This window comes from Lepisma saccharinum, chromosome 6 (assembly GCF_977018435.1).
Source record: "Lepisma saccharinum chromosome 6, izLepSacc3.1, whole genome shotgun sequence".
Classification (NCBI taxonomy): Eukaryota; Metazoa; Arthropoda; class Insecta; order Zygentoma; family Lepismatidae; genus Lepisma; species Lepisma saccharinum.
This window is the reverse complement of record NC_139234.1, coordinates 7,447,891-7,473,662: the sequence shown is the minus strand read 5'-3', so window position 1 is coordinate 7,473,662 and position 25,772 is coordinate 7,447,891. Positions and strand designations below refer to the sequence as shown.

The 25,772-nt window shown below is 37.7% G+C and overlaps 1 protein-coding gene across 1 annotated transcript in view; it reads left to right on the top strand.

Annotated features, from left to right (window-relative positions):
* Window positions 1-7,175, top strand: part of LOC145989216 (phytanoyl-CoA dioxygenase, peroxisomal-like) — a 28,938-nt gene extending 21,763 nt beyond the window's left edge. Inside the window, exons 6-8 of the mRNA XM_083124523.1 lie at window positions 575-709; window positions 3,902-4,039; window positions 6,213-7,175. Coding sequence (XP_082980649.1) covers window positions 575-709; window positions 3,902-4,039; window positions 6,213-6,266 — 327 coding nt within the window. The 3' untranslated portion in view covers window positions 6,267-7,175. The remainder of the gene's footprint in view (window positions 1-574; window positions 710-3,901; window positions 4,040-6,212) is intronic.
* The last annotated feature ends 18,597 nt before the right edge of the window (window positions 7,176-25,772 follow it).

Sequence of the window (25,772 nt, the reverse complement as noted above, 5' to 3'; positions counted from 1 at the left end):
AAGATGATTTTTAGAGATAATCATCACGGATTGATTTACAATGGAGAATTTGGAAAAAACTATGGTGATCCACTGCAACTTTTCTAAAAAAATAGCTCACTAAGAGGTAAGCATTTAGAAACTGATTTCAGGTGTTAAAAATGCATGTAATGTTTTGTTTTTGTTACCAAATGGTTTTTATTTTTGTCACATATTTTCCTGTTTTTATCACATATTTTCAACATTTATGACAATAAAAAAATAAATATTTCTGAGTTTTTTTAGCACATAAAGTTCCGTTCCCTAATAATAAGACAGTAAAACTAAGTTTTATTTTAAATAAAGGGAGAAGCAGAATGAAGTTTGTTATATTGATAGGAATTTGTTGATAACTTAATTCCACCTTCTGGTGATGGTATGGGGTGTTGAAAAATATATGACAAAATAACATTAAAAAAATGTAGAATCATTCAGTTTTGTAGTAATTGTGTTTACATGATCATGTTGCTGTAAAACTATATTTCTTTTCCTGTTATGCGCATATTGTAGATGTCCATCTTTAAGTGCAACTGTACATGAATAACTTCCTTTGCAGGGTGGTGTGAATAAAGTTTATCATGGAATCCAAGGATACGAGGCCCGCAACATTCAACATCTCGTCATGGAGAAGGGAGACACGGTGTTCTTCCATCCTCTCCTGATTCATGGCTCGGGGCACAATAGGACAAAGGTACTTCCTCATGTTCACAGTAAAAATGTGGTTAAATTTCACCTGTGCATATTTTTTTTTTTGTTTGTTTGTTTTGTATATCACTTGCCAGAGTGATACTGTCTCCTCACATATCTTTGCCTGTTCTAGTTTGTTCTTTCTCTTCTACTCCCCATTGCCTTGTAATCAAGGGGTCCTGGGTTCAATACCTGGTGGAGGCATTTTGAATCCCACTTGAAACTGTAGGTCCAGTCCCAATTAGCCTTACATAAAAGTTGACTTAGAACAAAACTCAAGCTCAAACTCTACTTCCTTCTTGGTAGGCAGCAATCAAAGGAAATTGTGTTCAGTTATCTTAGGAAGCTTTCAGACAAGCTACAAATGACAAGTGTCTCATGGAAGTGACAAAAAGACAAGCTTACAATCACCGTAGCATACAATGTTAATTCGACATGATTCATTTTCTATTGCTTTGTAACTAGATACAAATCCGGCCATCTAACCAACTACTCCAACTACTGATTTCATTTGTAGTGTAGGTATCTCCCAGGGTAAAAGTAAAAAAGTAAAGTTCTCCCCTGTGCATAGCAACATGCCATGAAGGCGTATAGGGGGTGTGGGGGTAACGCCCCACACTTTCTTGATCCGCTCGTGAGTGGGGGTGATGTGATCAGCATCATGCCCCTGACTGCCTTTACCCCCCAGGTTTCCCCCAGGTACCCATGTTATTCGGCGCTGGGTGGGTGCCGGGGCCGCTTCCAACGTTAGGAAAGTTCCCGGATTTGAACCAGCCGGGGATCGAACCCAGGACCTTTAGCATGGTAGTCAGACCGACTGAGCCACCGCATCCAGGGTGTGTTGACTTTCCATACACACATTTCTAAATGCATATGATCACAAACTGCACACAGTAGAATAAGCAGTTTCCCCTCCAGTCTGTAGAAAAGCATTCACTGTGCATGCACAAATAACAGTCTGAGATGACATGATGCATGCTATTGAGAAAATGGCATAGTGTGAGTAATACAGATGTGACAAGTTACATGTACAGCTTTTCATGTCACTTTGGTGTGAGAGTGCATTAATTTTTGAACATTTGATTCCAAGCGACTTTAAATTTATTTTATGTACAGGGAGGTTAATTAGGACTGTGGATCAAATCCCATACCCCTTGAATACAAGGCAACAGCTCTAGCACCATGCCATTGTTACTTGGTCTGAAAGCTGCCAAAAATCCACTTTTTGAGAATATTGAGTTATCTTTGAAATTAGTAACTTTTACAGTTACCTCCCTTTACATTTTCACTTAGAAGAAAGTTTTCTTCAACCAGATTCTTGCAATATCTTGAACCAAATGTCATTTGAAAGAATGACCGAGTTGATGACGATGCCACTGAATCTGCTCCAACTGTATTTAATTTATAACACCCGAGACATATACATGCAATATCCAACCATTGTTCTGAACATGACACAGCTTCATGGTTCGACAGTCAGTAAGAAAAGGGACTAAAAATATTAATCTTCATTTTCAAGAATAGAGTTATTTCTCTTGTAGTCTACGGTTGTTACAAGCATAAAAACACAGTTTTTTGTTGTGACGTTGCAGGAGAACACACACTCCCTTCATCAGACATTTATTTTTAGTTTGATTATAAAATTTTCATTTTAAATAATAATGAAACAGACTGCTTGTTTCACAGTTAAGTTGCTACATTCCAACAATGTAACATTGACATGATCCATTGTGGTCTCCTGAAACATCACAACAAAAACTGTGTTTTTATGCTTGTAACAACCATGGACTGCAAGAGAAATAATTCTACAATGCAAGCAATGCGTACATGCAAGAAAAATCAAAGGTTTAATATGAGTTTTATTACTTCTATATTTTTATACTTCAAATTAAATTACCCTCACATATATTTATCATAATTAATTCTTTATGTTCGTAAGTTGGATAAGGAGAAAGACCCCTGTTAAAATGTATCATGAAACATGTTACACCTAGCATTGCCAGGATGTCCTGTATTCCACAGTCTGTGTTTCTACCCTGTAAAATTGATATCATATATTGCTTTGATGTAATATATATTACAACCCCATCTCCCCCTCCTCCCAATGGCTCGATAGCCATCTAAAGACCTTGGCCTATCCCAACTGCCAGTCTTCCTCCCACAATCCTACCTAGAGGTGTGGAGATCTTCAACAGTAATGGGGTGACCCAATTCCCAGCCGTTATAGGAGAGTTCCGAGATCGGGTTACACTACTCACTCGTACTTTCCCAATTTCCTTAATATGGTGGGTTGCCACCGGCCCTATACACAGGCCGAAAACCCAGAGACTGAACCCAGGCAGACTTGAACCCATGCCATCCCGCAGTCAGAGCCCAAAGCACAGCACCGCAGACCATACGCCCATGGAGGAGGACATTCTACTCGTGATGCTAAGGATAAGTTTAAGCTTTTTTTCTGGACACTGTTGAACACCTTGCAATAGTGATACTCAATTCCTTAATAGATCATTGTTCACCGTATTTATAAACAGCACATTGGTCATTGGTTATGTTATAATAGGCTTCTCATTTGCATCATCAGACCAATGGAGTTGAAAGAAAAAAAATCATGGCTTACCTTGGAGCAAGACTTAAAAAAAAACATAGCACAAATAAAATTGAAACCTTAATTCCATTGATGACCCTCAGATGGGGTCGAAATCTTGGAATTTTATTTTTTGTGTGGTCTTTTTTAATGTTCTTGGGTCAAAGTAACTCAGACAAGGTTATACCAGCACATAATGTAAGTTTTGTTTTTTTAAAATTCAAAAGAAAGAAAAAATATATACATAAGTAGTTGAATCTAGCAGAAGTTGTAGGATAGTTTCTTGTGTTACAGTACAGGCGTTGATTCTGTGAATACTATAGAGGCATATTTTCAGTTTGTAATAAAATCTTTCACTGGCAACACTGAGTAAATGAGAGAAAGCAGATGGCAACAGTGGATAGAGGTTGCTGACAATGTAGGAATGGAAAGCTGGAAAACATGACTCGTATCTATTGAATAAAAAATAAGATATACTAGTTCACTACTTTGTGTTCTCCATGCATGCTTTTCCTTCAGATGTCCCAAAGCCCTTCTTATTGCTTTTCTAATCAATGATTTAGATGCTGCGGTAAAAAAGTGATGTTATTCTAATCACAAACTTCTCTCCAGGGTTTCCGCAAGGCCATATCCTGCCACTATGCAGCATCGGAGTGCGAATACATTGACGTGAGAGGGACTTCGCATGAGCACGTTGCATTGGAAATGCAGGAACTTGCAAAGAAGAAAGGATATGACCTGGACTATGTGGTAAAGTGTATAGAGGTGTTCTTTATTAGCGTATTAAAAAAAAGGGGCCATCTTGACAAAATCAAACAGATCAATGGCATAACCAAGGAAGGAGCTACAGTACCTTCTCCAAACCATGAGCCATTATTTATTTATTTATTATTTCTTTTGAAGTTTGTGAAGTTACAATATTAATAAATACCAAAATCACAAATCCAAAATTCTTGACCTTTTTTACCCTACTATTTTTAATCAATGAAAAACCCCTACAACAAGGCTAGCTAAGGTGAAAACTGAAGTTGTACATTAACAAGAGATTTAGACTTGCTTTCATTATTAATGCACGTAAAAATTAATGCTCAGACTTCATCCTGGATGGGGAATGGCTACATTACTTCAATATTTTAACAAAACTTCACACATATAAGAATATAATTCTTAAGAAATGAAGTGAACAGACCTCAACCACAATTCAATACAATTTTAGATTTCCAAATATTCAATTTTATTAAATCCCAGTACAGGCATATAACAATGTAAATTCACTATATTGTAAAAAATAGCAAAAATTCGTGACCACAAGCATAATTTCTTGACTTTTTCTTGACTTCCTTGACCTACCTGTTGATTTCTTGACTTTTTCTTGACATTCTTGACTGGGGTGTCTACCAGTCAAGAATGTCAAGAAATCAACAGGTAGGTCAAGAATTTTTTTTTTCAGTGTAGTGAAATTACATTGTTGTATACCTGTAATCTCTTGTTAAAATACAGCTTCAGTTTTCATCTTAACCGGCCTTGTGGTAGAGTTTTTTTATAGAATAAATTTAGTGCAACGATACCTAAGCAGGGTGTGATTAAATAAATGTTAAGAAATAGGAAAAAAAAAGTCAAGAAAGAGGAAAGAACAGTCATGAAAAGGTCAAGAATTTTGGATTTGTTATTTTGGTAGACACCCTGTTATTGTTTTTGAACCCAAATCAGAGATCAGAGTAATTTTCCTGGCCCATATACTCCATTGATTGGAATTAAGGTCATTGTTGTGTCAGACACTAAGGCTATTTGCCCCATTACATCATATAGGATAACCACTTCCGTTTTTATCTCTCAGAATCGGTTATACGAGAGCAAATCGAGAAGTCCTTTCCCTAATTTTTTTCAGCCGAGATAATAAACATGCAGGGAAATCAAAATATAGGAATTGTTCTATGTACCTTGCACTATTTTTCCACATAGTCACCACAGCGGTTCAGGCATTTGTCCCATCGCACCACTAGTTTGGAGATGCTGGTGTTGTAGAACCACTGCCGGAAAGCGGTCTTTGCTTCGTCGTTGCAAATGAACGTCCTGTCAGGAACTTCTTCAGGGGACCGAACACACGGAAATCACTGGGGGCGAGGTCTAGACTATACGGTGCATGTTCCAGAATCTCCCATTCGAATGACTGAAGTCTGTCAATGCAAATGTTTCAGTGAAGCCATTGCCCTTGATTGGGTCATCCAAAAGCTTAGGTATTCACTGACATGAAATCTTGCGATACCCCAAGGATTCGTGAACGATATCGTAAACACTGCCATAAGAAATGCCAAGCTCCTTGTAAATGTCCTTCAGATGCACACGTCGATCCGCTTTCACCATTGCATCCATGCAGAAAATGTTTTCCGTTGTGAGCGAGGACTCGCCAACCGCTGATTGTCATGAAGGTCTTCTTGGCCATTTTCAAACTCCCAACACCACCACAACACACTTCTCAAAGTGAGACACCTGTCCCCATACGTTGGCTGCATTTCCCTATGGATCTCGATGGGCGTTCGTCCCTTGCTCCTTAGAAAATGAATAACACTTCACTGCTCATACAACATGGACGTGTTGACTACTACAGCCATCTTTGCAAACTGACAGCAGCGCCGTGCCATGGAACAGCCGAGAGTTAACGCTGGGCTGTTCCAAGAGAAACCTATTGCATTGAATGTATATCTCGGTTTCTCAGTCACACTAATATTAAGGCTGAAGAAAAATAGGGGCAAAGACTTTTTGATTTGCTCTCATATCATTTACTTAATTCTTGATAAATTTTATATCGGTACTGTATCAGCATTGCTAAAATTGCTAATTATCACTAATGTTTAACATGTTAACCATAATTCCACTTGCAACATGAATTGATGAATTAAAACTCTTTATTTATACATTTCAGTCTTACTTCAAGTACAAAATTAGACTAGCCAGAGGACATAGAATCAATATGTGAATGGATTGAAATGAACAACGATAACCTAACAACGAACACTCAGATGCTACAGCTTGTAAGGACTCAACATTTTTATATTGATGGCACATTTTAAGCACATGTAGTATTTGGAAATTTGCTCGATGTTATTTTTTGTATGAGGGAATTTTTTGCACCGTAACCACACCTAATCTTTTGACTTTTTAATATTAGTGTTACTTTTTTTACAGTGTTGTACTTATTTTTTGTATTGGTTTGGTGGATTAACTTCATTATTAGTATGTACTAAAATACATTTGTTCTTCTTGTATGTTGAAGTGTGGGCACTACTTGCAAATGTAAATGTACATGTATTGATGTATAGGTAATATTACATTCTCATGATATACAATTGTCAACAATGTTTCTATGTTTATAAAATTGTGTGTGTGTGTGTCTAAAACTTTTGAACTAGTTGGTACATTGTGTCTGACTGCTTTGAGGAAAACCCAGGCTTGATTCTAGGTAAGGTATATTCTGACCTTATCCCTGTATAAACAGGGTGGCTACTCACGGGGAAGTACTTGAATTCCAGGAATTGTGCGTGAATTATTGACTCCGGAAATTATGTATGTATTCTGCGCGAATTTTTATCCGTAGACGTGAAAAATTGCAGCTTTCTTTTTGTTCCTTGATATATATATGCGTGGAAAATTCAACGGAATTCTCTCAATCCGTTTACTTTGTCAGTACCTTTTGCAGAACAATCTATCTGAATGTTGAAAGATATCTTGAGGTCTGTTATGTAAATTTGAGTTTGAAATTCTTGTAGAATGAACAATTTTTCGTAGATTAATGTATCCCATAACATTTGTGACTTGTGTTTGAAGATGTTCTTAAGTCTGAGTATGTGAAATGGCAAATGTAAACTTTGCTCCTTAAATTAAGTGTTTTAAATACATACATATATATATACCATTAATATGATTTTAATTAGAATTTTTTGATACATTGGAATCACAGAGATCCATGTTTTGTGTGTGTGGGTGGTGAGAGGCTGTAATACATGAGGTTGAAATAGAGAAAGCATATGCTTGTACCCTTGATGAATAATAGTTTTTCTTGTATGTACGTGTTGCTTGCATTGTATTATTATTTTTCTGTAGTTTACGGTTATTACAAACATAAGAAAACAGTTTTTCGTTGTGACATTTCATGACTAAAGAAAAAGAGAAATACAAAGATGAAAAATCTGTTGAAAATAAATTTGTGTGCATTCCATTCCACAAGGAATTCCCACATAAAAATGGCAACATTTTTAGAAGATTTAATTTCAAAATTGTTTTTAGATCACCGAGAAGTTTGGGATGTACATTTAATGAATTCAAAATGAGAAACTCTCTACCAGTTGTGGAAACCACAGGAATATATAAGTTGTTCATGTTCAAAGGATTATATGGGACAAACAGCAAGGAAAATGGCAATAAGATGGCAGGAACACAATTTGGACATTATAAAACTAAACCCAAGAACAGGTTTGTCAGCTCACATCATCCAAGAGAAGCATTTGATTGAAAAGAGAAGGGTTTTAAAAAGATTGAGGGGAAACATAGAGTTGAATGTCTGGGAAGCATTATTCATTGCAGAAGAACACTGGAATAAATTAAATAATGAAAATGGTAACATAGATCCAGTATGGAGTTTTCTTTTTCACAACTGGAGTAAGCCACCATCTTTATAATTTAATGTAACAGAAAACATCAAGAGACTTCGTGAAAAAAATGATGACTTTGAGTTACCTGATGATATTTGGGATTCATAATTTTAGATAAAAAAGTAATGTTATCATTTTTTTTTGTCTGAAATAAAAATGAAACAGACTGCTGTTTTTCACAGTTAAGTTGCTATATTACAACAATGTAACATTGACAACATCCATTATATAAGGGATTCTTTTTGTTTAAAAAATTGCTAACCATTGTTATAACTGTATCTTTAGTCAAAATGAAAATAAATGTCTGATGAAGGGAGCGTGTGTTCTCCTGAAACGTCACAACGAAAAACTGTTTTCTTATGCTTGTAATAACCGTAAACTACAGTAAAATAATTGCACCCTTGAATTTTTGGAAAGTTAGCCTTGAAAACAGGGAATTATTCTTGAATTTTATGGTCCTAGAGTGGCCACCCTGTGTATGGTTCATTCGTTACTTTATTTCCAGAATGGTGTTACTGGTCGCTGGGTGGAAAAGGTGAGTGAGGTGGCCTTAGCTAGATTAAATCTCCTAGCAGTGGATTCTCGGCATGATGCTGATCACATCACCCCCATTCATGACCGGATCAAGAAAGTGTGGGGCGTTACCCCCACACCCCCTATACGCCTTCATGGCGTGGTGCTAAGCACAGGGGAACACTTTAGCAGTGGATTCTCACTCACCTAGAACTACTTGTGAAAACAGTAGTTTTTCTTAAAGAAAAATTATGACTGTTAAAAAAATATTGAAGTGTTATTGATCGAAACAGGGTTCTCATACACCTGGAAATCTCAGGGAAAATCTTCTAATTGATGAATAGGTCACAATGAAGGAGGAGAACATGCTCCTTCCTGCTGATAATTACAACTAATAAATACCAATAATTACCACTTCAATTACTTACTGAATGTTTATGTTTGCATTACAGATTAATTTGTAATATGTGTCCATTTGAAAATTTTTATTTCTCAGAAGTGTGAATGTATTTAGAATTTTAAGTATTTACTTCATGGTTTAAAATTTTATTTTGTGCACTGTAATTGAGTTCAAAAAGGTGTATAACTCTCAGAAAACATGGAACCTTTGTCCTTAATCATATACACAGAATTAGTTTTGTTGTTGGTATAATAATGAATGAACTGATGATAAAGTTTTCACTGATACCAATGAACTGCTGATATAAATTTCACTGATGCCAATAATCAATGTCCTACTGATCCAATATAAAATTGCACAGACTCCTTCAACATGAATGATTAATTCACCTCCTTAATTAGTGTATGCAAGTAAGTGATTGCAATGCAGTTTTGCCTTTGAAAAGAAACTGCGTATTTAGACATTTACTTTACAAAACTGTGGCATATGAATTATGTTTTCATTCATAAAAATAACAAAATGGTGGAAATTTACACTAAATTACAGGCTATTTTGTACATACTCTTCATTTTGTTTATCTCCATGAAGAACTTGAGGGGGGGGTTACCTTGGGCCAAGTTTTCTTAGAGGGGGACAATTTGGAGATATGGGGAGATTAATTTTTTCAACCAATTTGATTAGCACAGTTAATAACAAAGTTGAAGTCATCTTTTGGTTTAACATAAATTATCTGAAAAAGAAATAGACAAGTTAAAGATAACATTTCAGGACCTTGACAAAAAACAACCTTGCATCTAGCGAAGAATATTTAATCTTCTCTTCTTGTCCTACGCAAGCTTCTCTGTATTATTTGGTCTGCACTTGGAAAGGGAAAAGGAATGAGAGGCACTCTTCATGTACGCACGTTCTTAACCAAGTTTTGAGACATTGGAGGGGATGGAAAAGCTCCTTTCAGCCCCAATTTCTGAGCCGCAGCTATTTGCTGGGAACTTGTCTAGTGAGCTTTCTGTTATGTGAGATCTTTGCAACTTTCGACACTGGCCTTCATGACGGTATTTTCAGTAGCTCGTAAACAGTATCATTGTTTAATTCGAATGATGATTCCTAGTGTAATAGAACTCCTTGACATTTTGTTACAGAGATTCTTAACTTACATTTAGTTAACATGATGCTATAGCAAACAAAATTATTTTTCTCAGTATCTCTTGTATAAGTGCATAATGTGCATTTTTCAAGAAGAAAAAGATAAAAAGACTTGGGTGGTTTAGTTAGAGATAACTTTCGCAAATTTCTGTTCACAAGTCTCAATGAAGACCTGGAGTTTTTAAAATTAAAATGACTTTTTGATGCAAATAGGGCTAAACTCCTAAGAATGAGTGTTAGTGTTACTTGCAATAAAGAGATGCATGTCACCCGATCCTCTTCAATGTTAAGAAGACTCAAGGGAAACATGTTTACCTTAATTGAATTTTTGAAATATTTGTGATAGGATTATCTGAAATGAAGAAATCTATGCAATGATGTGTCACTCGACCCCCCACCCCCTCTAATATTTTTTGGTGGGTGAAGTGTGTCCCCTTGGTGCCAAGTAATCGTCTTATGGTTTCGCTTTGTGTATATTCAATCAACAGTTTCGTCTAATGATAATTTATCTTCATCGTCACAATTTACCAGAGGGACACAAAAGTAACGTCAAATTGGAAAAATACCAAACAACCAAAAATACCAATGTTAACCTCTCTTTTTCGGTAGCAGAGTCTGCGAGGTGGGTCAGGACCATTACTTACAATTTGTTATACAGGGTGTCCAGAAAGTCCCTTTACACTGAATTTGAATTATGTGGTTGTGTACAGAGCTTATTCCTATGGATCCAAAATGTCCGTGTGAGATCCTCCATGTTCATAGCATAACCTTATGCGATTCCATGTCCGATTATTCATCAGAAACAGCATACTACGGTATTCATTTTGAAACATTGCAGAAGGTCTTGTGAAAGAAGAGGTGCAAAATACACATACTCCGACAATGAATAGATGCAGCGTTTCAAAATGTCACCCTTGGTATGGTGTTCCTGATAAACAATCGGACATGAAGTTGCATAAGGCAATGCTACAAACATGGAGGGACCTACACAGACGTTTTGGATTCATAGGAATAAGCTCTGTATATAACCACATAATTAAAATTCAGTGTAACGGGACTTTCCAGCCACTCTGTACTTGCCCATATTTTTTATCAATTAAGTGGCTCAGGAGTAATACTTGATAACCTACACCATTCAAAAATTGAGTTAACATGCGATTCAGTTGCTGCACAGTCTAAAGTTGCTGTACAATAGTGAATGAAGCTCCACGAATAGCCAAAACACATGGGAACATCTGGGTATCCCATAAGCCACATTGTAATGGACAAACTTTCATGTGTGTTTTTCTTGGTTTCATACTCTTGTGGGTTATCAAGTTTCACTCCCAAGCTGCTCAATTATCTCTTCCAGTTCTATATTGTCGTTCAACAAAAAATCACTGTAAATGCAAAATCTTTGGAAATGACGTGTAATAGCATCGAAGAGGATGTAAACATCATTTACCAAACAGTGTGGTAGGGAAAGTATCTTAGAGTTGCCTCCACTGATTTCTTATTTACTTTTTGCGTTAAGAAAATTAATAAGATATCTATGAAGGGGGGCTACATACATACATTTCCTGGAGATACTCACCTCACAACCAGAAATTGGCTCCCAAAAATATTTCCAGGACAGACCCTGCCGAAGAAAACTGCACCAGGATTTCATTGTTTGAGGCAGGAACCTGTTGGGGCCATACTACTAAAAGTGGCTGGCCCTGTGCGATCCCCTACTTTTTGATTATAAATATATAATGACATCGTTATTTTCATATACAATATTCTGTACTAACGATCAACCTTCTGAGAATTGTTATGTGCCTCCCTGCCTTGGCACCCTTCTAAAAAAAATTTGCCATCAGTACTGGCTTTTCCACAAGATGGCAGCCATCTTCGTCATATGACCTAGAACATTTCCACCCACCCGCTATTACAAACGTACAGTGTTAGTTTTGCGGAACAGTATGTCATTCAACTTTTATTTGGGTGCCTCCATACTTTTGGACCACCCTGTATTTCTAAAAATATCCATTTTGTTGCAGAGCTTACCTCTGGCAATTTTACAAAGCTTTTTTTCCAACTTTTGAAAAACGTACAGAGTAAAACATGTTGTCTTGGAAAATAAACTTTGAAAAGTAAACTATGTAGTTTCAGAAAGTTAGAAAGATTAACATTACCGCACATGCTATTTTCGGTTGTGCAAAAGTGCTTTAGATGGGAATTTTCATGTAAATGAAACCGAAGACACTGACAGTGTGTTTGCATTTACAGTAGTCTTTGCTTATGGTTTATGGAGAATGACATCTATTATCCACATTTCATCGTCCCTCAGATTTACTCATTGTGGTAATACTTCACCAATACTTCTCTTTCTTGTCAACCCCTCCCCCTTTTTCTGCTGACTTAGGTTAGCTCATATTGTGATACGTCTTCCCTGCCATTCTCCCTCATCACCCTCCTCATTCTAATGTACAATAAACAATATTTATTATTTTACTTTATATCATAATACTCTTCAATATATGACTGTAGTGCCTTCGCGATGGTGCAGTGTTAGCATCGTTGCCTTGTAATCAAAGGGTCCCGGGTTCGATACCCGGTGGAGGTACATGGCACAGTGGTTCAGATCTCACTTGAAATCGTAGGTCCAGTCCCAATTAGCCTTACTGTGCATAAAGTGGACTTAAAACACCAACTCAAACCAAACAAAAATATGACAGTAATGTGACAAAGGTCAGATCATATTAAAACGTAAAAATAAACATAAAATTTGGTACTCATTGGGTTCATCTGCCTGTCTCGTGACAATAGTGTGGCTGTTCCGAGTGCAACAACTGAACCTCCATTTTTTTTATTTAGCGACAGTTTTCTGCCACATTTGATTTGATTTGTTTTACTTAGCTTTTTGTGCTACTTTTGGCTAATTTGCGAAGATGGGGATGAGTGATGATATGATGAAATTGATGAATAGACACCCACAAACATCCATGCCCAGGCCAGGATTCGAACCCCTGGCGTTGTAGCGCGATGTGCTAACCACTCCGCCACGGGGCCGGCTCTGCCACATTTGACTAATTGCGACTATTAGGATGAGTGATTATATGATGAAATTGATGAAGGGACACTCACAAAGAACACCTGGGACCCCTGGTGTTGCAGCATGCAGTAATAACCACTCTGCCACTGAAGTCGGCTAACAACTCAACCTGCAGAGACAATAGAGAATGTACTTCTAAGGATTTTTTGAACCAGTGAACATTACATCGCTTGAATATATGTGAAGGTGTGCTACTTTTCAATATAATTTTATGAATTTCAACAGTTATAAGGAAATCAGTTACTTATGATAGATACTGGTACTATGGTAACTTATCACATGGAATAATGATTACTGCATTATAGTGAGCAAACCTAGCATCTTACACTTATAGATAGATATTCGTACACAGGTATATCTTTAGATTTTTAATTTTATATTTAATGGATTCCATGAGCTTCAAGTTTTTGGGTAGAATTTTGCAACTGCATGGGAGATTTTTTCTTCCAGGTGAGCAGTAGGGATATTTAATAGAGGAAAAATCATTATAAAGTATAACTTTGTCTCCCACTGTTTCTCTTCTTTCATCCTTTCTTGATTTCAATCTGTACAGGTCTAAAACTGCCGCACACGTTGTCTCTCGCTCAGTGGCGGCGATTGGGTTCCAAAACTAGGGGGCAAGGACAGTTTACTTTCCCTTGGTAGATAAGATTTAGCATAGTGCAGGGGCAAAAGTGGCAAAAAAGTACGGGGGCAACTGCCCCCCTCGCCCTCCCCCCCCAATCGCGGCCACTGCTCTCGCTAGACTCCATAGTAAAATGAACGTTCGAAAAGAAGACGACAAACCAACTACAACGTGACGAACCAGTGATGTATCAACATAGCGGATTGTGTTTTGATCATACCACTGCCCACGGAATTTTGTAAACCTCGTTTTTACCTTACATTGAAGACACAGAAACGCGCAGGGGTAAATGTCTATGTTGTAGTTTTTACAATTCGCGATTAAAATTACCACCTGAGCGCTAGTGTCGCTTCCAATATGGCCGCTCTAAGTAGGATAGATCTTTGTTTACATTCAGCAGTAGTACAAAAGAGCAGCGTGTTGTCATGACTGGTATGGTAGAAAACGTTTAAATTACGCATTATTTTTAAATATTGCGAATGCGATGTGAATTCCAGGTACTCTAACAAACGTGAAGCTGTACTGAGAACGAAGCATTTAATTATGATAGGCAAAAATAATACGGAAAATGCAGACGAAACTATGTATACGCACTGGTTGTCCAAAGCAGTGCTGTATCATCTGCACGTCATGTAACTGGGGTTCTCGGAAATTATTTGAAAATAAAGGAATTGAAATTGACCTGTACTTGAAAAGCTGGGACAGGAGAAAATTGCGAACATATCGTTGCAGTTCTTTCTCGAAAGAGAAAGGCTGGTTTAATAATAACAATAATAATATTCACGATTTCATGACCAGGCTATACTCACTGAAAAAGGACATCGTACTGAATGAAACAGTAACATTAGCATATCCACTTTTTTTCTGGTTACATTTGACATTAATTCATTCTCAAACTATTTTCATCTTCCCTCTTAATCGACTTGCACCTGTTCCAAATTTCACACATACGTAACACCGGTAATACATGGACGCATTGGTTAAGACGCTTCATGATTTTTCGGAAAAAAAAGCTTTATTTATAAAGTACAATTTAAAACTTTACTTTCATGGAAATATATATTTATCTCTCAATAAATAAAGTAAGTAGACTCGTGCATTCTTCGTAATTTCCTTACCGAATTACAGTGTTATATCCCCCATACCATTCTTCTGTCAATTACGTTTTCCCCGATTTATTAACAAATTTAATTTTGTTGATTCCACGGGGTGGAAACACATGAAAACATTTAATTTGTTCTGACCCATAAAACTATTTAGAGCAAAAAAAAAAACAAAAAAAAACCTGAACAGTAGACCTTACTTTCTCGCATATTCACCATGCTTTAAACGACTTCAACACAACGTATCCTACTTAGAGTACTTCCTGAAAATCCCGGCAGATGGCATATCGGTTAATTTTAATCGCGAATTGTAAAAAAGTAAGAAAAAGGTCCTATATTATTGGATATACTTGCTATTCCTTCATACAATCTACTTTCCATTGCTCTCATTACAAAGTGTAAAAATGTATAAATTTTCTATTTATAAATGTCTGAGAATGATCCGTTGACCGTACCTCAACAGAGGCTAAATAATAATCTGACCGGCCTTTTTAAAAATATTCCATTCCGTATGATTATATTTCCTCTCTTGACTACCGTTTGCTGGAATGAGCAATCACTGAGGCATCATGGGTACGCTCCATTGGCCGGACGAATTCATGTAATTGGTTTACGGCCGACCGGAAGTGACGTATGTCTCAACGATGTCGGTTTCCGCCAGAATCTTGCAGAGGAAACGGATCGAAGAAGTGGGACAAAAAGACGTGAAAAGAGGAAGCGAACAAGAAATTTAAAGATAAGAGAGGGTGGGAGGCAGGAACTGTGCTGGAAAGAATTCAAGAGGAAAGAAAGAAGAAAGGAAATGGAATGAAATGCAATTCCATGGAAGCGCAAACAGGTCTTCCATGGCGAAACGCTATTTCCTGTCTGCCCTCGAAATTCCCGTTTTCCTCTTGTAGTTTCTCCCCTTCATTTGCAACTGTCGACGACTCCCTGAAAACATATTTTAGAAGGGAATATTTAAGTATCTGCTTTCAGGATTGATAAGCAGACAAGAAAGGGAACACCATTTTATTCAAAACTGAAAAGAATGAGGAACACAATCTCAAGGTTGAATATAAAGGTGGGTCCGTTCGAAATATTTAACGAAAACGCTTAGATGACGTCACCCGGTAGACCTCGATTTCCTGAAGAAAACAACATTATTTTAACAGTTTTATGCACTTAATTTTCAGCTTATACCGCAATGGACGTTTCCACTATAATATTTTCAGAACAATTTTACAAACAGCATCATAAAAATAACCCCTGCGGTCTCGAATTCCGGCCTGGGTGTTCTTTGTGACTGTCCCTTCATCAATTTCATATCATCACTCATCCTCATCTTTGCGATTGGCCAAAAGTGGCAGAAATGCGAAGTAAAATCAACCAAATCTATAAATTAATCAATCAACGAGATGAGCCTTTGCAGTCTATTTCTCGTCTCATGCCTGTCTCGGGTATCGAAATATATATTTTAGAATAAACCACATATGCAACGGGTCACCGCGTAAACGTTCATAGAGTATAGAGATCATTGTGATACAACTTTTCTTAATAAACTTTTTTTTGGCGCTACGAGCCCTGCTTATGCTCAGTAGATTCACAATTACCACAAATCGACGGATTTTGCAATTATTATACACAAAATACATGACTTATCTAATAATATCTGTGCATAAAGTGGACTTAAAACAACAATTCAATCAATCAATTATCTAATCATATACATATACATTTGGTATAACTGTAGAAATTGCCTAGTAAAGTAAATTCGAGTTACATTTTTTTCTTTTCAATATGGTACAGAAGTTTTGAGACAGAGTATCGAACGTTATGTCTCGATCTTGCCTCGATTTTCCAGAAGCCTATCTTTAAGGACCTGTTCTCGTTTAGATTATTAAAGCTCGTCTCGGTCTCGGACTCGGACTCCTGACCTGGGCATGTGTATGTCTTTCATTAAAATTTCAACTTGAAGTGGAAATCGTAATTAGGGAAAGTTTGCTTGAGCCTTTCGTGATAGCGGGCGGGGAGGGATGCTTCTATGGTTAACATGCTTGCAATGAGAGACACTTGGAAGTGTTGCCCACGAGACGAGACATTGGTCTGTCTCGTCCCGTCTCGTGAAAGTGCTGTCCCGTCTCGTGTCTCGTCTCGAAGATATTCGTTTGTCTCGTCCCGTGTCTCGTCTCGTCTCGTCTCGTAAAATTAATGTGGGATATCTTGCTAACAAAAGTCAGAAGTGGGAGAACCAGAAAATATTATTCCGGATAGTGGGATAAATCTCCAAATAATTTACTCATTGTGTGGTGAGAATAAATAAGGTTCGTTAATTCCTGGAAAGGAGTAATACTAGAGCACATTTGCAACAAATTTGACCCTATGCACCGGGGGTCGGAAATCAATGGGTTTCGAGTTATTGCAGTTTGTAGATTTTAGTGACATATTCCGACTTGCAACCAAAAAATTACTAATTGTGAAAAAACTACTACACCCTGGGCACTTAATCGACACGTTGCTAACAGCTGACGAACGAGTGACTACTGGGAAAAAAAAATCATGCCCACAGAAAGAAACAATCATTGGAGCACACGCCATGAAGAAATTTGGAAATTATCGTTTAAATGTAAGATGATTACTCAAAAAAATGGTAACACACTTAGCGTAAAAATTACGGAAAAAACTTCCTCGTTTCATAAGCTCTCCAATAAGATACAAATGTTGTCAACTGGCACACGGGTTGGGGGGAAAATCTGAATAAAAAGCGGAGAAGGCGCGTTGTAGACCTCTTTGTAAAATGAAAATAAGTTGTGGGTTGTGAGAAATAATGGAACGAAAATGAGTGAAATAATAATGTTATTTACCATTCTCATGATTAAAGGTTGTCAGAATTAACTGTTACAAAAACTACAAATCCTGTTAAAATTGCCTCCCCCGGTTACGTATGCAAGCACGCAGCCTGCGGCGTACTTCAGACACAGTCACTCGCGTTGACACTCTGTCTCTTATGTATTGGGTGGCTGTCACAATTGTCTCTCTAAACTCTTCTTGGGAATCCACTGGTGTACTGTAGACTAACTCTTTCTTGTGACACCAAATGTAAAAGTCGCATGGCGGCAAATCCGGACTCCTCGCCGGTAGTGTTGCCCACGGGACGAGACGGGACAGGCTTTTAAAAATTCGAGACGAGACGAGATTTTTCATGTGTCCCGAGACAAACGAATATTTTCGAGACGAGACAGCATTTCACAGCATTTCCACGAGACAAGACAGGCCAAAGTCTCGTCTCGTGGGCAACACTACTCGCCGGCCATAGGGTTGGACCGCCTCGACCAATCAATCGCATGGGATAATTGGAACGAGGAAGTTTTTTCCGTAATTTTTACGATAAGTGTGTTACCATTTTTTTGAGTAATCCTCTTCGATTTAAACGATAATTTCCAAATTTCTTCATGGCGTGTGCACCAATGACTGTTTCTTTCTGTGGGTATGGGAATTTTGGGCATGATTTTTTTCCCAGTAGTCACTCATTCGTCAGCTGTTAGCAACATGTCGATTAAGTGCCCAGGGTATAGTAGTTTTTCACAATTAGTAGTTTTTTGGTCGCAAGTCGGAATATGTCACGAAAATCTACAAACTGCAATAACTCGAAACCCATTAATTTCCGACCCCCGGTGCATAGGGTCAAATTTGTTGCAAATGTGCTCTAGTATTACCCCTTTCCAGGAATAGGTCGAATTACCAATCACCCTGTATAATTACGACAGCGTGATTATCCTATTACTGAAAGTCACTTTTGTAGCTTCACTGATCACTTAACTTGACCTCCCCAATTATTTTCTTTTGTTCATCTAACGGATCAAATATGGTGCACCGTAGCAAAAGTCACTTGGAATCAGCTAAAGTAAATAATTTACCAAGGAAATATATTCCCTCCCGGCTCATCGCACATATTGCAGCATGGTATAAGTGTAAACTTGTTTACATATAGAGTTTAGAAAAATGTATACATGTTGAATGTTATATTATTTTAAGAAACATGACCCCGCTCTCTGGGCACTCCTGGTCAATCCCATCATCGAAGTCAAATTTTGACGCCATATCACTTTCTGTCGTTAATCTAGCGAGGGAGGAGAGCTCATTGTGCTATTTGAAAAATATCAAGTGGGAGGAATTTATTTCAGTTAACTGCTCCTGCCGGACCCTGTGGCTGATTGGTTAGCACATCGCGCTGCGACGCCAAGGTTCCGGGGTTCGAATCCCGCTCGGGCTTGGTTGTTTGTGAATGTCCATTCATCAATTTCATCACTCATCCCCATTTTCGCAAATTAGCCAAGAGGCACAAAACGCGAAGTAAAATGAAATAAATCAAATCAAAATAAAAAATATAACTGCTCCTGAAGCATCGGGCGAGACATTCGAAAAATCCCATGCATACCGCTCCCCCTAAAGGGCAAAAACATTAGCAATTACAGAAGAAGGTTCTTCGAACTCTACTTTCCCCCCAAAAGCGGGCGGGAAGCAGGTCAAAGGAACTTGACTACAGGGGGGACTCATTCGCTCTTCACACACCGTCTCGGGTTAGTCTTTTTCGGTTCATTGGCATAGTGCTAAAATCCGCAAAATCTGCCCCACCTCTGGGTTTTAAGAAAGCGGAAATAAAAGTATCTGTAGATCTTTATTTCTATTTTTGCTGCGGATCAGTTTCACACAAAAGACAATATGCCGACCGGGACAAATTTCCCTGCCACGGTCTATCCTCCTCTTGTCATTTGTTCTCATTTGTTTGTTTTAGCTCCATCGTAAATTCCACATCGTCAAATTTGAGACCCCGGCGCTCGGCTTCAATGCAAAGAATCACAATGATGCTTCCTGTACTCTCTCGAAGAATGGAGTTTATGACAGGGCAGCGGTTAGGGATGTGCCGAAGCCGATTACAGATGTATGAAAATCGGCCGAAATTGACACATCGGCATCGGCAAAAAAACGATATTTAAACCGGTACAGATTATACTAGAGTTTTACCTTCTAATAAGTTTTATATTCTAGTTTTGTAAGATTTATTGAAAATTTGGTTATGATTCGTCATTATTGTAGAGTTTTTGTAATAAAATTATTGCAAACTCTCATTCAGAGGATCAACCTAACTATAAATCGGAAATAAAACAGTACATTGCTGAAACAGGATCGGCTGTTGTATTGTAAATTAAAAAATGAGTATTCAAACCTGATGCAAGTGCTGAGAAAATACTTGGGCATACCTGCTGCATCAGTATTCAGTGATTGAGTGTTCAGTGAACAGATTTGCGATAAGAGAAGAAGTAGGTTACTTCCTGAAGTGCTTCCGAAACTCGTGTTTCTGAAGTTGAATCTGGCAGCAGTAAATTTCCAACATTAAGAACAGGAATTTATATTGAATTTCATAGAATTGCTTGTGTACTAATGTAAAATCTCTTGAGAATCCATGTTCTTCTTAAAGGTTCACATAATCACCTTTTGTAGATGCAAATGTACATTCGCATCTCTTGAGAATATATATTTTTGTCATTCTGAAAATAACATCCCATTTCTGTTTAATAATCTTATGTATCGGAATCGGTTAAATATCGGCATCGGTATCGGTTCCAAAAATTATCGGTGAGTACATCGGCATCGGTACATTTTCAGCTTCGTCACATCCCTAGCATCGGTAGAAGGTTGGGGGCCACAAACAAGAAATTCAACTTTGTTAGGACGGAAATTTCCTTTTCACGGCAGGCTCCATGTCACCTTTTTATTTTTAAACTTCGGTTTTATTTCTCTATCGGACATGTGCTGAGTGAACATGCAGTTGTATTGGTAATGTAGGCTGATTTTCTATCTTCTACTCTAATGTGATCAATTTTACACAAGAAACGAATGTTCATAAAAGAGTTAATAATATTAAATATTTCAAAGCGCGAGCCCCTGTGCGGGGACACGCGTTGCACATCCCTAACGGCGGCCCTGGCCCATTTATTTAAGGCTGGGTGTACTCTAGAGCCGTTTTGTGATTGACAAGACCGGAACATTCCGACTTTAGATCACCTACGCCGAGAATCGAACCAAGGTCTCTGCATGTAGGTCCTGTCCTATATGACCATGGTGGTCCAATGCACATGTTTAAACAACAACGTAGAACATTGACCTTATTGAAATAATATATTTACATTCACATTATTTTATTTGATATTTTAAAGAAAACGGAGTCCAGAGCTACTAAGTCTCCACAATCTCTCCTAACGCGAGGCTGCGAGGGGTACGCGGGGGGGGGGGGGAGCTGAAGGGCGCCATTCAAATTTGCTTTTTTCTTCTTTTTTTTCCAGACAACAAAGTCAGAATATGCGACGGAGAAATTTGCATTTGACAGGGGTATATTCTGTTACACTGCTGAAATTTTCTGTTCCCCAAAGTACTAGTAGTAATAGTACGTTTTAAAATATGTTCTTCAGGCACAAAGACATACCTGAAATATTCTTAAATATGCCAAATTTATCTTGAATCAGAAATCTAAACAATGAATCTTTAAATATTATCTATATTATTTTCAATGAGTTTTTCTTTGTTTCTTCTTTTAAAATTTTGTAGGATGTAATATCACAAACAATGGCATAAGAAAATATCGAAGGACGAGCATAAAATATTGGTGCATTATAGTGCAGTGGAGAAAGGCTCCAAACCACAATGCTGCCTAGGGCGCCAAAAAGTCTAGCTACTGGACTGTCTGAATACGAGGTTGACTGAATTTAGTTTGTAATTTGTTTTATGGAAAACATATTTTTTTCCTTTAGCGAAAGGAAGGAAGGGATAACAAACTAAGGGGAAGTTATGGGAACTACAAACGGCAAGGCAAGTTACATGTCTATAATCAGTTTCTTGCATAGGAAGACTATAAAACTTTTTTGAGGCTCAGTTCATTAGATTGCACTATTTTATGTGGAATTTCTCTTACATTGAAAGTGTAATGAGAATAAATTGTGTAGACCGACCACACCCAAGACTTCTGAAACCTCCGAAAACATGTGAACTACAGGCTTCCCATGACATCACTAGCGTCATTACTTCCATGCCAAGGTTTCAAATGCCTTGGTGGATATATAGCAGTAGTTTCACTCTAAAAGACGCTGAACACATTTCAGTTTTTTCTTTAAAGGCTAAACAAACAACAAACTACATTAATATAGAAAATCAAACAAAAGTCATTTTCCCCCTTTGCGTTCATAAACGTTTCCAGTAAAATTTTAAATTATTCTCAAAGAAGCTGTCCTAGGATTGATTGATTGAATTAATGTTTTAAGTCCACTTTATGCACATAAGGCTAATCGGGACGACGTACAATTTATAATGGGATCTGAACGACTATGTGCTTCCACCTGGTATCGAACCCGGGACCTCTTGATTAAAACCACTGCACCATTTTTTTAAAAATAAATGCCCCTATGTGGTAGTATTAGCTCCTTTCTCAACTTTCACACATACCATTTTTTACTGTATCCTTGTTTTTTCTCATTACGGACAAACACAAACATCCATGTCCTGGCCGGAATTCGAACCCGGAACCTCTGGCTTCGTAGCGCTTTGCGCTGACCACTCTTTTTTATTTTTAAAAGGAATATTCCTACGCGGTGATGTCCCCCGTCATTCACACTTTCTCAAATTTTTACGCTTATCAATATGTTGCCGTATTCTCAGTTTTACCTTCATCTGGACAAACACAAATACCCATGTCTTACCCCGGACTCGAACCCGGAACCCCCGGCGTTGTAGCGCGCTGTGCTAACCACTCCGCCACCGAGGCCGACTACCCATCGGGGAGACCTAGACCGGGCTCTAATTGCAACTGACTTCTCTGGCTGATGCTGTGGTAACAACCAATCACAGTGAAAGTTTTATGTTATGATAATACTCCAGATTTTAATTTCAATTTCCTTTATTAAAGGGCGAGGTTCAGCCTGCGGCTGTTCTACCACCTAAATACTATGATACTAATACAAGGCTGAATAGCTTATTCAGATATCTATTTTGTGACTCGATAAGTTCCTCGAATGATCAGTTTACGAAAATATTGCAAACTGTAGGAGTCAATTTTAGTCAGTATCTTGGCGGGTTGTGTTTGTATTTGAGTGTCAGCCCTAGTTGGGCTCTGACTCATTATTTTCATTGCACTGACGACATGGCAGCATTGTGTTTATTATTTTAGTTCTCCCCGAAACTGTCGCGGTTTGGAGGAAGGAAATTGCTTGCTTCGCTTCTTGCTTCGGATCAGATGAGCATTGTTGCATTCTACAATTACACAAGAGCCAGCAAGGACAACAAAGCATTTCTTAGCGATTCTTAACTAAGCTAAAAACATGTCAATTGCCTTCCTTATTTATTCTTTTAAAAACGGACAGTGGTGTAAACAATATAATGTAGGATTTTATTTTTGTATGGCTTTAATGAAATCTTTTCTGCAGTGATGGCGGCAGACTGATATAAGTAGGTGGGCTACAGATTTCAGTTTCAAATTCTGGGTGGGCTAACTAACACGGGCGTAACTGAGGTCTAACTTGGGGGGGGTGTAGAATCTAAAAGTTTTCCATCCCATAGAAATAATGTCCAGAACAACTGGGGAAATAACTGTTACATTTGAGAAATCATAAAAATCACTCCTTATTTCTAGTTCCTCAGGTTCCAGGAGGTTAACAAAAATACCTTGGTAAATTTTAACATTGAAAATTTTGGGACGCAAATGCTTCCCCTTTGACCTTGCTAAGTTATGCCTATGTTAACTAATACCAGATAAAAGACGTTTTACCAATGACATATTATATAAAGTATTCCTGTGATCTTACTAACGTAGGACATGCACTTGAACATTGTAATGGTCCTGCCCCAATGGAAGTTTTATAATTGAAACTACATATTATGTAAGATCACCTCTATAGTTCTACAAAAATATGGTGGGAGGCTACAAGAGAGGGCTGAGAGCCGATTGTAGCATCGTCCCTGCTTTTCTGAAATCTAAATGCTGCTTATACAGTCACATAGTAAAATTCCCTGCATTCAGGTCATAAAACGGCAAGGATCTCCAATTACCGCTACAGCGGGGGTGGGAGTAAACCCTAGTTCAGTCAACAGTTAGCATTCGTTGCTGTTGGGTGGTAGTCTTATTGTGTGATCATATGTTTTCTGTGAGTATTATTTTGTGTTTTGTTACTTTTTTACAAACTGTGTAAAAAGAAAAGAAACATGAGTCCACCAACAAAAAAACTTATATTATAATATCAAGTGTAACTTGTTGAAGTTTTTAAATGCAACTTATTCATTATGAAAATATGGGTTTAATTTCTAGTCTATCAAAGTACCTAGAAATATATTTTGGGGGGATCCGAACCAAGTGTTCCATAATAATGTTTAAATTAAAATAATTATAATTATATTTAATTTAAATAGTATTAATTAAAATATTCAAATTTTTTTTTTTTACATAAATAGGCAAAAAGCAGGTATGAGAATAGTGCAGCACGTATTCATTATCCAGCTTACATATAGTCAAGCTCGGTAAAATTTGTAAAAAAAAACACAACGTGCAAGGACGTATTTAGGGGGGCCAGGGGGTCCGGACCCCCCCCCGAAAGACTTATTAACTACTAAAATTAAATAATGAAAAATATATTCGTTTAGCCTTTATTGTATAATTTCCTTTGCACTTATTGGAACACAAGGATTATACTTGGATCATGCTGCTTTCAAGGACAGGAAGGACATATTTAGGGAGTCCGGACCCCCCCCCCGAAAGGCTTGTTAAGTACAAAATTAAATAATGTAAATATATTCGTTTAACATTTGTTGTATTATTTCCTCTGAACTTATTGGAAGACAAGGATAATATTGGGATCATACGGCTTTGAATGACATTACAAAGAAAATTTATGTACACTACTACTCAAAATAATATGCATAAAATATTAGTCAGAAACTTATTACTTTTCTCCAACCACATGTAATATAATTTTTGTTATTCGATAAATATTCAATTATTCATCTATTTGACATTAATTTCATTGCTAGGGCACCCCTTTTTTACGTAAATTATTCTGATCTTTACTTATTCGTGTAATAATAATATAATATTAATTTATGTATTGTAATTTGTATTAATTTGATTTAATATAATTATTTTAATTTAAACATTATTATTATTATTATCCCTCAGACACTTGCTTCGGATACCCCCCCCCCCTCACGAGACATATTTCTAGATACGTGTTTGCCGACGCGGTAAGGAAATTCATGTTAAATAGATAACGAAATGAATATTTATTGAATATCAAAAAATGATTTTAGGTCCAGTGGACGAAAAAGTTCATAGGATGTCGGATAGGGCCCCCACATTCTCGATCTCGGTCATTTTGGAGGCAATGTGATCAGCACCACGCTCCGTCCGCCTTTACCTCCCAGGCACCCATTGATTTGAAGCTGGGTGAGTCCCAGAGCCGCTTCATGCGTGGCTAGTCGAAAAATTTGAGACTTTAGATCATCAACACCGAGAACTGAACCCGGGTCTCCCGCGTGGGAGTCAGTCACCCCACCGACTACACCACCGCGGCTCCTGACTAATCACATCTGTCGTATACAAATCTCATTTCTCTGGATGAATTCCTATGTATTAATGAACATGAATGCACTTTGTTTCTGTTGCTTTCTTTTTTCATCGAGCAGCGAAGAAAAACAACAGTCGGAAAGCACAGCCAAAAAAGATCCCTTTTCCTTACCAAACTGAAAGACGAGATGTATCTTTGCGGGTGGCCTTGGCTACTCCGCCCAGAGTGTGAGAGAGATACGTACGCTTATGTAGTTGCCACCTACTCGCACTTTGGGTGGTCGACAGCAAGGACAGAACGCAAGGATAATGACGCGCAGCCGGTAGCTCCTCCCCCTTGCTACTGCGCAGCCGGGCTTGGGCAGGGTTCACCCGCAAAGATACAGCTCGTC